The sequence below is a fragment of the Coenobita brevimanus genome, chromosome 103 (genome assembly GCF_032717465.1).
Source record: "Coenobita brevimanus isolate Jiangsu-jjx chromosome 103, ASM3271746v2, whole genome shotgun sequence".
Lineage (NCBI taxonomy): Eukaryota > Metazoa > Arthropoda > Malacostraca > Decapoda > Coenobitidae > Coenobita > Coenobita brevimanus.
The window spans coordinates 31,891,384-31,905,739 of record NC_137056.1 but is presented as its reverse complement, the minus strand read 5'-3'; the positions used below and the strand labels follow the sequence as shown (position 1 = coordinate 31,905,739).

At 44.0% G+C, this 14,356-nt stretch overlaps 1 protein-coding gene across 1 annotated transcript in view; it reads right to left on the bottom strand.

Annotated features, from left to right (window-relative positions):
• The window catches only part of LOC145415709 (oxysterol-binding protein-related protein 6-like), a 521,853-nt gene that overhangs the window by 338,390 nt on the left and 169,107 nt on the right, over positions 1 to 14,356 (bottom strand). The window contains exon 6 of the mRNA XM_080284933.1: positions 6,527 to 6,806. Coding sequence (XP_080141059.1) covers positions 6,527 to 6,806 — 280 coding nt within the window. The remainder of the gene's footprint in view (positions 1 to 6,526; positions 6,807 to 14,356) is intronic.

Below are 14,356 nucleotides of genomic sequence, written 5' to 3'. Positions count from 1 at the left end.
CAGTGAATAAACTGCAATACCTCGCCACTGGAGCACACGGGAATTTACAGTGTTGTGCAGTGTTAAGAAATTAGAATTTAGAGTGCAGAGGATTAACTGTGGACTGCAAACTGGCGGTTCAAACCAGTCCAGTAGCCAGGGACTTGTAAGTACCCAGAATGTTTAATATTGTATAAACTCACCTCTAAAACCTCATTTTATGGTTCTTTTGCATTTATTTGAGTCTTTTATGTCCCTTATTGGTGTGATTTGGGTCTTAAATAGGTGCAATACATGTCCAGAGGGAGTTATATAGGTGTTTTTCTGAGTTAGGGTCCATAAGTACAAGTCCAGGAGGCTGGGGCCCAATATCCGGACAAGATCACTATCCGGACATGCCCTGGGCTCTATTACATCGGATATTGGAGGGATTACTGTACTTCTTATCCTTTTTATGCACTTCAGACACATTCCTCAGTGATCCTACTTCCACTGCTCTTGCTCTTGACCTTCCATTCTCATAACCAGATTTAACATGGGCATTAACACACCTGGGGGTAGGGGGGTTTCAAGAATACTCCCCCAGTATCCCTGCTTGTCATATGAGACGACTAAAAGGGCTGATGGTGGGTTAGTGCCCCACCCCGTAAAAACAACTAACTAAACATGCGAATAAAGTGCCTCAGACCAGGACGGACCTTACGTTGACGACTAAGGAATGGACAAAGGACATTCTAAGGGTGGGGACATGAAATGTGGGAGGAGTGAATGATGAAGTAAATGAGAGTGAGATTGTTCAGGTGTTTGAGGATGCAAGAGTGGATGTATGTGGATTGACTGAAACTAAATGGAAAGGTGAAACTGTGAGAGAATGGGAATACGTTTTAAGAATATGTGCGGGAGTTAATGAAAATGAGAGAGAAGGAGAGGGAGTATGTCTCATGATAAGCAAGAAGTGGAAGGAGAATATAAGTGAGTATGGAACAGTGGATGCAAGGATTTTATGGGTGAGGATGAAAGTAGGTATACAAGCTTGGGCGATTGTATGTACGTATGCACCAACAGAGGACTGAGTGGCAAGAGTGAAAGATGAGCTTTGATAGCAAGTGTAGAAGCATGTATGGACAAGTTTTAAAGGAGCAAGAGAGTGTTTTTGATTGGAGACATGAATGGCAAAGTTGGAAATATATGAGTGGATGGAGTGGTTGGTCAGTGGGGTGTGCCAACTGAAGTAGATGGGAATGGTAGTGCTTTGGTGGACATCTGTGCTGGTAAGGGGTTGGCAATAGCCAACACCTTCCTTTGGCATAAGGTGATCCACAGGTATACACAGAGAGTCATGAGAAGGATGGATGGTGAACTTGTTGAACAAAAGGCAGTGATAGATTATGTGTGTGTGGATGAGCGAATGAGAAGAGAAGTGTTGGACGCAAGAGTGTGGAGAGGGTGGGGGAATGGAATCTTGGACCATCACTTAATGATGGCCAAGGTAAGGCTGCAAAGAAAATGGATGAAGAGCCAAAGGGGAAGACAGGAGGAAACAGCTCCTGTGAGAAGAGTGGAGAAGTTGCAAGATAGTCAGAAAATGGCAGAGTATAAGAGCATAGTGAAAGAAAGATTGGGAAGGTATGAGTTAAAGCAGATGGAAAGGGTGGAAGACGTATGTAAGATTTTCACTGAAGAGATAGGTGCAGCGTGTGAGGTGGTTTGTGGAGTGAGGAGGAGATGCAAGGGTCTGCAAGGGACAGCATGGTGGAATGACGAGGTGAAACAAACTGTAGAGCAAAAGAAGAAGGCATATAGTGAATGGCTAGTGAGTACAGGTAGGGGAGAAGATGAGAGAAAGAAAAGAAAGGTATATGTGAGTAGGAGAAGGGAGGTGAAGAGATTGGTGAAGAAGAGTAAGAAGAAAGTGGATGAAGAGTTTGGAAGGAATCTGAGTATAAAATGGAGGGAGAGTAAGAAATTGTTTTGGAAGGAGGTAAAGAAAGACAGTGTGAAAGGGGAAATAGTAGGGGGGAGTGAAAGATGGGAATAATAGAGTGTTGGTGGAGAAGAGAGAGAAACTGAGGAGATGGAAGGAGCACTTTGAGGATTTGTTGAATGTGGAAAGTGAGAGCAGAGCGAGTATAACTGGTTGGGGAATGGCTGGGAGAAGAAGAGATGAGAGGAGGGAGGAAGAGATCATTAAGGCGGACGTAGTAGAAGCAGCGAAGAAGATCAAAATGGGAAAGGCCCCAGGAATTGACAGAGTGTGTAGTGAAGTGCTCAAGTACTGTATGGGGATGAGATTGTTGTGGAGTGGATATGGAAGTTGTGTATATTGGCTTGGGAAGAGGGAAGGGTTCCACAGGACTGGAAATCAGGTATAATTGTTCCTTTATACAAAGGAAAAGGGGAGAGATAAGTATGTGGTAACCATAGGGGTATTTGCTTTCTTCGTGTGACTGGAAAAACATATGGAAGAATACTCATTGATAGGGTTAGGCATATAACTCAGGAGCTAGTTGGAGAAGAACAAGGGGGATTTAGGAAGGGAAAAGGGTGTGTAGATTAGATATTTGTTCTATGATATTTAGTGGAGAAGTATCTACAGAAGGGAAAGAAAGTGTATGCTGTCTTCATGGACTTGGAGAAGGCTTATGACAGAATAGATAGGCAAGGTATGTGGAAGGTATTAAGAATATATGGAATGGAGGGGAAATTGTTGAGTGCTGTGAAGAGTATGTACGAAGAAGCTAGGGTGACGGTGCAAGTGGATGGTGAGCTGAGTGAGTTCTTTGATCTAAATGTGGGACTGAAACAGGGATGTGTGATGTCTCCATGGCTGTTTAATATATACATGGATGGGGTTGCAATGGAGGTGCAAGGTAGGGCAGTGGATGTGGGGGTGGCTCTAATGAATGAAGGTGAGATGTGGAAGATTCCGGTGTTGCTGTTTGCTGATGATACAGTATTGTTGAGTGAAGATGAATGGGAGTTGCAAGGTTTCGTGAATGAATTTGGGACAGTGTGTAGCAAGAGGAATCTGAAAGTTAATGTAAACAAGAGTAAAGTTATGGTGATTGAGAGGAATGAAGTCAAAGAATGCACAGTGAGGTTGGATGATGAGGATATGGAGAATATGAGTGCATTCAAGTACTTGGGTAGTGTGATGAGTAAGGATGGAACTTTTGGGGATGAAGTGCGTGAAAGGGTACAGCAGGGAAGGAAGGTTGTTGGTTCACTGAAAGCAGTGATGAGAAATAGGGAGGTGAGTATGGAAGTTAATAAGTCATTGCATGATAGTATTGTGATCCCTACCCTGACATATGGAAGCGAGACATGGACCTTGCTAGAGGGAAAAAAGTCATGAATAAGAGCAGTGGAAATGAGTTACTTGAGAGGAGCATGTGGAGTGACATGAAGGGACAGGTTGATGAATGAAGAAGTGAAGGAACGTTGTGGGGTGGATGTGAATGTGGTTGAGAAATTTAGGAGAAATACACTGAGGTGGCTTGGACATGTGGAGAGAATGCAGAATGAAAGACTGACTAAAACAGTGTATGTAGGTGGAGTAGAGGGAGGGAGAGGCAGAGGACGACTGAGGATGAGGTGGAGGGATGGAGTCGAGAGGTATATGAGGGAGGGGGGAGTGAGTTGCAAGAAGGGCAGTCAAATGCTGGGTGACAGATTGACTTGGAGGCATTTTGTCTGCGGTCACCCTTTGCGAGATTAGGGTGTCGGGCTATAGAATGATAAATAGATAGATTAACACACCTTCATCGACTTAACTTGCAGTCCCCATACTCAGTCTACTTTTTAGCAAAGGGTTTCATAGAAACAGTCACATATTTTTCCAAAAGCAACTCTCATCTTTCTATCTATCTATTGCCAGGTGCCTCAATCCTGTAAGGGGTGGCCACAATCGCCTCCATGTAGCCCTGTCCAATGGCATTCCACTGCCCTGCTCCCAGCTCACATCCCCCTCTCTCATATATCTCTCCACTCCATCCCTCCATCTCATCCTCAGCCTCCCCTGCCTTCTCCCCCCCTCCACCTCACTCGCATACATTCTCCTCACTAGCCTCTCACTTACCATCCCCTCTACATGGCCAAACCATCTCACTGTATTTCAACAAATGTCTTCTAACAGATTCACATCCACACCACAATGCTCCTTCACTTCCTCAATTGTTAATCTGTCTCTCCACGTAGCTCCACATGGTCCTCTCAATAACTCATTTTCGTTGCTCTCACTCTTGACTTGTGTCCTTCCAACAAGGTACATGTTTCACTTCCATACATTGGGGATGGTACCACAATACTGTCAGGTAGTGACTTTTTTACTTACATGCTCTCTTCTCTATTCTTTATCACTGTTTTCAAGGAACCAGTAACCTTTATTCCCTGATGCACACTTTGAAGCACTTCACCCTCTAAACTTCCATCCTTACTCATCACACTACCCAAGTACTTAAACACATTCACATTCTCCATTTCCTCCTCATCCACCCTCACTGTGCATTCAGTGGCTTCATTTCTTTCGAAGACCATAACTTTACCCTTCCCCACATTTACCTTTAGATTCCATTTCTTACACACTCTCACAAACTCATTCACCAAGCTATGCAGTTTCCCTTCGTCTCCATTTAACAACAGAGTATCATCTGGAAAACAACAGTACATGGAGTTTCCAAACACTGTCCTCTCTCACCAGGGTCGCTCTAACATCCACTGCCCTACTTTGTACCTCTTTCACAACCCCATCCACACACAGATTGAACAACCATGGGGACATGACACATCCCTGTTCCAATCCAACATTCAAATAGGAAAATGCACTCAGTTCATTATCCAGACGCACTGCAGCCTTAGCCCCCTCATACATACTCCTCACAGCATTCAACAACTTCCCTTTTACTCCGTATATCCTTAATACTTTCCACATTCCTTGTCTGTCCACCCTGTCATATGCTTTCTCCAAATCCATGAAGGCCGCATACAACTTCTTTCCCTTCTCTAGAAACTTTTCCACTAAAGACCTAAGAACACAAGCTCTTTTCTTCCTAAAACCTCCCTGTTGTTCCCAAACTAATTCCTCTGTTACTTCCCTAACTCTGTCAATAAGTATCCTACCATATATGGTAAAAGTCCTGTAATCCGAATCACAGGGGACCGAGGGTCTTCAGACTGCTGGTTTTTTCACACTATTGGGAGGGTCCTTTGAAAACATAGAAATATGTACATGATCATTAAATAAACACTTGTGAAGCCAGGAAAATTTGATAAAAGCCCATAAAAATTAGAAAACTTCCGCCTTGACAAATTCGGAGTATTGGGATTTTCGAATTATTGCTGGTTGGATTCGAGGACTTTTACTGTACTTTTCTTATTATCCTAAGAAGACAAATGCCTCTGTGATTACCACACACTTCTTTTTCCTCTTTTCCTTTGTACAAGAGAATAATTATACTTCACTTCCGATCATCTGGGACTCTACCTTCCTCCCAGGACAATCTGCACATCTTCCATATCCATTCTACTACTATCTCTCCCCCATGCTTCAAAATTTCACCACCCATTCCATCAATTCCTGGGGCTTTCCCCATTTTGACTATCTTCATTACTTTCTCTACTTCCATCCTACTGATTTCTTCCTGTCTTCTCACCTCCCTCCTTCTCCCAGCCATTCCCCAGCCACATATACTCGCACTACTTTCACTCTCTATGTTCAACATTTCCTTGAAGTGTTCTCTCCATCTACTAACTTTTTCTCTCTTCTCCACTAGCAACCTACCCTTTCTATCTTTCACTCCCCGACTTACTTCTTTATCATAAATAAATGGTAACACATGTCAGGAATTGATCCATGGCACATCAGATGACAAAGCAGGCCTCTCCCACCACACAACACGAAAACATCTTTCAAAGTGTGTAAATAATAAACTATTCAAGATGTCAGACTGTAAATGAAAATTCTGGTCCCAGCTGACAGCTTGTCACCCTCTGCAAATATCACCTATCCTATATAAGCAACAACTATACCACTGTACTTTCCTCTAAGCTAATAAACAAACATACACACCATCCTACAAAGTATGTGGCTTCTTTAAGTGCATTCAAACCCTGAGAGAAAATGCAGAATATAGTAAACTCTCAATTATCCATTATTGGAATATCTGGTGCTGCTGGCTTGGCTCTACTGAAGCAATATCCGGCACTGAAACAGGATGTAACTGGCAGTCCTATGCAGTATCTGGGTTTGAGGTGTATCAAATGGCTTGTAAACAGTAGCCAAACAATGCTGAATTACTGTATTATATAATTACTTGATTGTATTTTATGTTTAATTTTCTTTTACTCGTGGGAAAGTTTTTAGGGGGAAGGGCCGAGACGGACAGTAATACAATATCCGGCTCGACACCAAACACTGAGCTCATGTGAGTTACTATGCAATATCCGGCGTTTCATGTTATTCAGTGAAGGGCTTGGCTGAACTATGCCGGATAACTGAGAGTTTACGGTACTAATCTAACTACAGCACTAAAGCTGACAATGGACACACCTTCCTTAGCCAGAATAGTAAAGTCCTCTCTGGATGTGTTCTCCTGGGAAAGTGTGATGGTGGGTGGGTTGGGTGCTTGGTGGGAGGTCTGGCTGGCAGTGGTGGGTGATGGGGTGTTGGGTGCCTGTCCACTCCCACTGCCTCCCCCTCCTGCACTGGCAGAGGAGGCATCAGAGTAGCTGTGTGGCCGTGATGCCTGGGGCCATCCACTGCTATTCATGGCCAGGGTGGGATTACTACTGCTTAATGGCCGCAACTCACACAGGTTCCCATCCACATGCTGGCAACATCAACAGAGAAAAAATAAGGAATTACTTTACCACTTACATCTACCATCATGAGTGTCTTCATTATTGTCATCATGACACAAGTCCCCATCCACACAGTGACCATTACCAGACAAAGAAAAATAACAGGAGTGAGTTATTACCATTTCATTGCCGCTAAAACCTAGCTTCTCATGTTATGTGGGAAGAGAAATAACATAATAATTGAAGCCTATAAAAGTTCACAGTGCCTATCCCAGCCAACTGACAGCAGAGGTTTGACTATGGTCTGATAACATACTTCATGGCAACTGCAAGTATCCCTCGCATAATGATGTACCAGTTTAACACTATTGCACTTTGCTTTATTGATTCAGATTTTTTTTTTTTGTACGTTTTTTGGCTAATGATACCCAAACACCACACCAAAGCCTGCTCATCTGAATGGGTCACACTCCCACTGAATGGTGAGTAAATGCTAATGTAACCCATTCGCTTGGGCAAATTTTGGACAGTGATGTAGTAAACTCTCAATTATCCATTGTATAGTGGCTAAGGGGGTGTCAGATAGTGACATATTGTACTGATGGATAGTGAAGTACGGTCAGCCCGTTATGTGCGGAGGTTATGTACCAGACCCAACCTCTGCAAGAGGGTGGAATCCGTGAATTATCTGCACCTTTCCAAAAAGCATTGGTTTCACTGTTTTAATTATTCCCATTACCTACAGACCCACTATGAGACCTGCAAACGCATTTAATGGAACATTAAAAAGACAGTACAGGATGATACACAAGCCCTTCTGGGTACACTGTACTGTACAGGTAAGCCCTTAATTCAAGTGAACTTTTTTCACGCGATTTCGGTTATCCACAAATTTTTCGTACAAAAATTAAAACATAAAATTATAGTATTCAAATAAATAATTTTAATATACAAGAGAAATAAATAAAATATAAAAATGCTTACCTGCTGTCCGTGTGCATACATATATGTGCGTGTGTGTGTGTGTGTGTGTGTGTGGGGGGGAGGTCGGTCTACCACACACCACACAGTCAGTTTGAATCCGACGGTCGAACCATGCGTGACTCGTGAATCGTTATTTGTGGCTTATTTTTCTGCCTTCCAGTGATTGCTTCCCTTATCTGCCAACATGGGGCCTAAGCGTAGTGCTAGTGATGCATGTGGTAACACACCAAAACGGACTAGTAAAGTGATGCTGCTGACAGAGAAAGTTAAAATGTTGGACAAACTTAAGGGAGGAATGTCGGCGACAATTCTCCGTCAGGACGATTCCCTGTCATTTATTTACATACCAGTTTATTTAGCAAGTACAGTATACCAGTATTTTACTTATATGAGTTATAAAATCCCCCTGAAAATTAGTTACTAAAGTATTAATTAATCAATAATAAGTATATTTACAGAATGACAGGAAATCGTCCATGTTTTGATGGTGAATTGACTTCATGGTGAATTGTCTTGGAACCGTGTGTTTGGGGTGAGTCAACTGTTCTTACAATAAAGAAGGCAGAACGTAGCATACGGGAGGCAGTGAGGGCTAGTGCACCAGACTGTGCTGAAGTGTCTCCACCTATGCCTGTGAACTGGCTCGGAACCATATGTTTGGGGTGAATGAGTCAACTGTTTGGACAATAAAGAAGGCAGAATGTAGCATATAGGAGGCAGTGAGGGCTTGTGCACCAGACTGTTGAAGTGTCTCCACCTACACCTGTGCTTGTCAGGTTTCAGTGTTAAATTTCTTACTTTTGTTGTTTTTCATACTTTATGCTTGTTTATAAGGTGTATGTAGTGCATAAACAGTATTATTCAGATGTAATATACTTAGTAGACATGCGTAATTATGTGCACACAAGGGCAGAACATATACGCGAATTTACCACATACGCGAAGGGTCTGGGAACGTAGCCCTTGCGTGAATTAAGGGCTTACCTATACTCACCCATGCGATCATGACAATGAAAGTTTGTTGTGCAGCACATGATGAATGATGAATGTTCTGTACTGCATGGCAGGATGAGCTCTAGCTGCACTGTGGAGAATAACTGATGGTGGGAGGGTCATCACAGTCAGCATGGGCACCCTGGGTGGAAGGTGGAGGTGGCCCTCTCTGCAGCTGGCTGGTCCGTGGCTGCGGGAGGTCAACGAGGCTCTTTCCTCAGAAACACTGCGATGGGCAACTGCTGCCTCTGCCTCTTCATACCATCCAGCATGGTCTTGTTAGGAAGTGTAGCTGCTTCCAATGTCTGCTTGAACTTGGGTGCTTGCACCATACAGTGATCCCATGAGTAGGCATACTCATATGCGTCCCTCACTAATCTGAGGATGGTAGCCAGGTGGTCTAAGGTCAGCCCCTGTGGCTTCTCTGCAGCCACATCAGAAGCATCTTCATCCTCCTCCTCCTCACTGGCAGCCTTGGTGAGCTCCTCCAAGTCGTTTTCTGTGAGGATGGACATCAATGAGCTCCTCGACCTCATCCTCCCTCATGTCATCAAAGCCCTCACTGTCCGGGATTCGTGCCAGTGTCACAGCATTGCTCATTGATGCAGTTCAGACTTCACTGGGAGAGATGCCATTGTAATGATGAACGCACTCTGGCCAGATGCTCCTCCAGCAGGCATTTTTCGGGCCTGGGAGGGCTTCCTGAAAGAAAGTGAGGCACTCAATGATGGTAAAGCCCCACCAGTAATGCTGCAGAGTGAAATTGTCATCGTTCTCCACTGACTCAACAAGGAGTTGCAGGGGCAAGAGGTGTAGATGGCTTTGAAGGCCCAGATTACACCCTGGTCGATGAGCTGGATGATGGACGTGGTGTTGGGAGGCAGAAATTCAATCTAGAAATCCCCATCATCACACTGTTGATCGTTAAGGTGTCCACTGGTGTTATCGGGGATCAGGAGGACCTTGAACTTCAGGCAAACGTCGTTCAGGTACCTTCTGATCCTGGGAAGAAAGCACATGTGAAACCAGTCCCCAAACATTTTTTTAGTAATCTGGGCTTTTTGCCTAGGGATTTGCAGTTTTGTATATATGCCCAGGTTTGATCACAAGGCCAGCTGCATTGCAACACATGAGAAAGGTCACATGGTTCTCTGTGATCTTAAATCCTGGGGCTCATGCTTCTTGCTGAATGATGTTGGCCCTGGCAGTCACCTTCTTCTAAAACAACGCTGTCTCATTGGCACTGAACACCTGCTCAGGCCTGTGCCCTTTCTCTTCAATCTATTTCTCGAGAGCTGCAAGGTGCCCTACAGCTGCCTTGTGGTCTGCAGATGCTGTTTCTCTAGGGCGCTGCATGTTCTTCTGGGAGAACTGTTTCCTGATGTGGTTAAACCACTCCTTGCTTGCCTAAAACTATTTGGTGCAGGCTCTGGGCCTTCACAAGAGGTGCAAGGTTGTGAGTCCTAAAGAGAAAAACGTGCATGCAGACTCCATGTCTTCTTGCTGATGATGATGTTATCCAGCACCTCATTCTTCCTGCAGCAGTCCTCCATCCACACACTTGAAGTCCAATTCCATTCGCACAATGCTCCTATCTCACAGTTGTTGCCACCTTTGCACTACCAATAAACTGGCTGCAACAGCATCATGAACAGTGTTCTCATTTTTCTTGATGTAACGCATCGTGCACTCTCATTCATACAAAAATGTCACCTGACAGCCCCAAATGACTGCCCCTCATGCACCCTGTTCAGCAATTTCACCTTATCCTCCTGTGACATCACTTTCTTCTGCCACTTAGGCTCCCTAGCAGCAGAAGCACCCTGAGCAGCATGCTTAGGACCCATTTTTCACAGGGATAAAGAAGGGAGTTCATTAACAAGGCCGTAATAGCAGGTAGAACATACACAGATGCACAACCTGCGAGATGATGTGAGAGAATGAACGCAAAGGTATGCAACTGGGACCCTTCTTTGAATGGCCAATAGGAGAGGGAGAAAGAAGACACAAAGGCAGATAAAAAAGGACTATACCTTCGCGGCCAATCACACAAGTAAGCTCTCATTGCGAGAAAAGAGCAGGAAATTTGTGTTGTGAAATATCGAGTTAGTGGAAGGTGGGGGCGCTCACCATCCACTCTCTCGACCTAGTGCTGCTCTAGGGTGTTTGTCCATTCCTCACCTCCCTCTTTTCCTTCCTTCCTCTTCTGTCTTTCTTTACTTCATTCTTTCCTAGTCCTTCTGCCTGCGAGTGACTTTACACTCCCTCTTTTGTCATTCTTTCCCCTTCTTTTGCCTATGTGTGACTCTAAACTGAGTGCCATGCCAAATGGTTTCCTGTACACCAGGAAACCATTTACAGTAATCTCTGTACTATCCGGACGCCCACTTTCCGGACATTGTGGGCCTGGACCTTCGGAACCCAAAAATGGCCAAAAAAGGAAAAAAAAGAAAAAATCCCCCCCAAATCCAAATTTTTTCCCACCCATAATTTGAAATTGCCACATGGTGCCGAACATATGTTGTTTACGCACTACCCCTTCACCCATTCCTTCCTTCCTCCCCCCTCCCCAGTCAGGGTTGCCATTTGGTATTTTTCATTACCAAATGTGGGCCAATTTGGTATTGAAAAGTTCGTTTGGTAGTGAATCAGCATGATCCATTACCAAACAGATTTTTCACATGCATGAAGATATAGAGAATGGAGACAGTGGACTGTCTGCTCTCATTGATTAATCTCCTAGCACACATAAACATGCTGCTGATTATAAGGAGAGTGATCACTTCTGTTTGTACATATAATCAGTGAAGAATAAATGCTTCTTTTAAGAATGTGGTAATGAAATGATAAATTTCGTAATGAAAAATGAGGAGTTTGGGAATGTGGGTGAGCTCAGATCTGGCAACCCTGTCCCCAGTTACCGCCTAACCACCGCCGAGGGTAGATGTTCATCGCAATGGATGCCGCACGTGCTCATTTTTGTGAATAAACAGTGAATAATCTGCAATACCTTGCCACCAGACCACATGGGAATTTACAGTGTCGCGCAGTTAAGAAATCAGAATTTAGAGTGCAAAGGATAAAGTGTGGAGTGCAACGTGGCGGTTGAAACTGGCGTGGAGCAATTAAGAACAGAATGTGCAGTGTTAAACAAGTATAACTCACAGTGCAAAGAATTAAGTGTAGCACAACACTGGATTACTGTATGAGCTTCAAGAGCATTTTCACAACTACCAGTGTAGTGCCCGGAAGTGATAATGAGTTGTATCTAGTTTATTTTATATGACCAAAAGTTCGGTTAAGTGAGAGAGAGTGGCCGAGGCATGGCTGTTACCATGCGGACATGTCCAGAACATAGATTAATTACCTAGTTGCTAAGTCACTTTTTTTTTTCCAACTGTAATTCACTAGTATTAAGTCTCTTTAAAATATAATATCTCGAGTCGATGGGAACATGTGCCTTTGTTCACATAATCCAGCATAATGTACGCATGCGCAAAGTGATGTAAAGCACGATAATTTTCATTATTTTTTGATGTAAGGGTATAAAGAGAGGGAGGTTGCTGAGTAATTATTGTAACTAGAGAATGTTATTTTTTTTGGGTAATCAATTGTAAGGGGAAAGACATCACACTGAGTCTATCTCGAGTCTGTAATAATTAAAATCTTAAATTACGTACACCGTCATCCCCCCCTCCCCTTTGCATCACTCACGCAGTTTTGGCGTCTCACTCGCTCACCGGCTGTGATAGATGGCAGTTGATCGGTACGGTCGTCATCCTCACTTCCCCCCCCCCCCTCCCTCCAAGGAATTCTGTAAGTAATTTGATATTAATGATGTCTGATATGTTGAAGTGCGAATAGTGATATCTCACGAGTGATAATAGTGACGAAATAGAGAAACAGACTCGGGCAGAATCGTGTTGTCCTTCCACAGGAAATGTAACGGTGACGCCATTAGCCTTTGGACAACCGAGTCCTGTTCCCCCTCATCTCCCCTACATTTTTGAGCTGGATAGTGAGGTATTTCCCATATATTTGTGTACTGTACTTTATATTATTATTTAGTGTAACTGAATACGAAATGCTACAGAGTTCTGTCTGAGCCTCAGATAAATGTGTGATTTTTGTAGGCCAAGTATCAGGTGCCCAGGGACTGTGAATTATTTATTATTGTGTTGAAATGACTTTGCAATTCAGTACTTCTTAGGGCTATGTTGTGAGTAAATGTTCACATAGTTGCTTTGTGAGGCACAATGATGTTGATGCAGTGATGATTTTCACGGTTAGAGTTACAGTTATTCATGCTTACTGTATTTGTTACAGTACTTTTTCTTCCATGTTATCCCTACAATAAGTATTATTTTGAGCAGACCTATGTGTCTGTAGTGCCATGTGTTATTCTGTTATTACTTGAGATGCTGAGTGTTGTAACTCATGTTTCTTTATTATGAGACCTTCCTGATCATGTGAAGGGATTACTTGCATTGGGAAGAATAGTTATTCATTATTCATATTAACTTCTAGCGGGTCCCAGTGTGGAGGTTGAAGTACCTGAGGGAGTAAAAGTCCAAGTGTGGAGGTCTAAGCACCAGTGAGTGAGTCAAGGTCCCGGTGTGGAGGTCAAGGTCGGCAGTGGCAGAGGACCGGACCAGTGAAATTTGTGCTCAGAGGGACGATTATGAAGAAACACATTGGACTGGGACAGAGGAGCTAAGTTTTGTGCATTTAATATTAGGACCATATAGATACAGTAATCACTCTAATATCCGGACGCCCAATAACCGAACATCCCCACTAACCAAACCTTATCGTCCTGGGATCAAACATTCCCAAAATGGTCCGGAAAAAAAAAAAAAAAAAAAAAAAAAAAAAAAAAATAATAATAATAATCGATTTTTTGCCGTCTGTAATTTGAACTTGCTGCGCGCGCCGCGTGAGAGCATTGTTTTAGTTCGTCATTCCTCCGACGTCCGATAGAGCGCCGCTGCATCCTCCCCACTTCCCGCCTGTCTCTCACCGCGACAAGACCTACGCTCTTCGCCATGGCTGCCCACGTGCTCGCTTTTGTGGTGGTGCCGTACTTGCTGCAAGGCCTGCTGCTCTCTGCCCTACTCTTAGTGTGTGTGATGATGGCCCCGCCTCCTGAGAAAAGGAAGAGAGTGGTGTTGACTCTGGAGAAGAAACGGGAGATATTGGAGAAGGTTGATGCGGGTTGGTCTTCCTCACGCATTCTCCGCGAGTTCAGCCTGGCCCGGTCGACTTTGTTCGATATCAAGCGTTCCCGAGACAAGCTCATGCAGTACACGGCTGACTTCTCGTCGAGAAGCAAACGCAACGTGGAGAGGAAGGTTATGTTTACCCCCGAGTATGCAAAGATCGACCGCTCCACGTTGATTTGGTATCGACAGCAAAGTGCAGCTGGTGTGATGGTATGTGGAAAAGAGCTGAAGGCTGCTGCTGAGAAGTTTGCAAGGCTTCACGACGCCCTTGACTTCAAGGCATCCGAGGGTTGGCTCTTCGCGTTCAAGTTACAACATGGCCTTACTAACCGTAAAGCACATGGCGAAGCATTGGACGCTAAAGAGGAGTGGACGAGTTT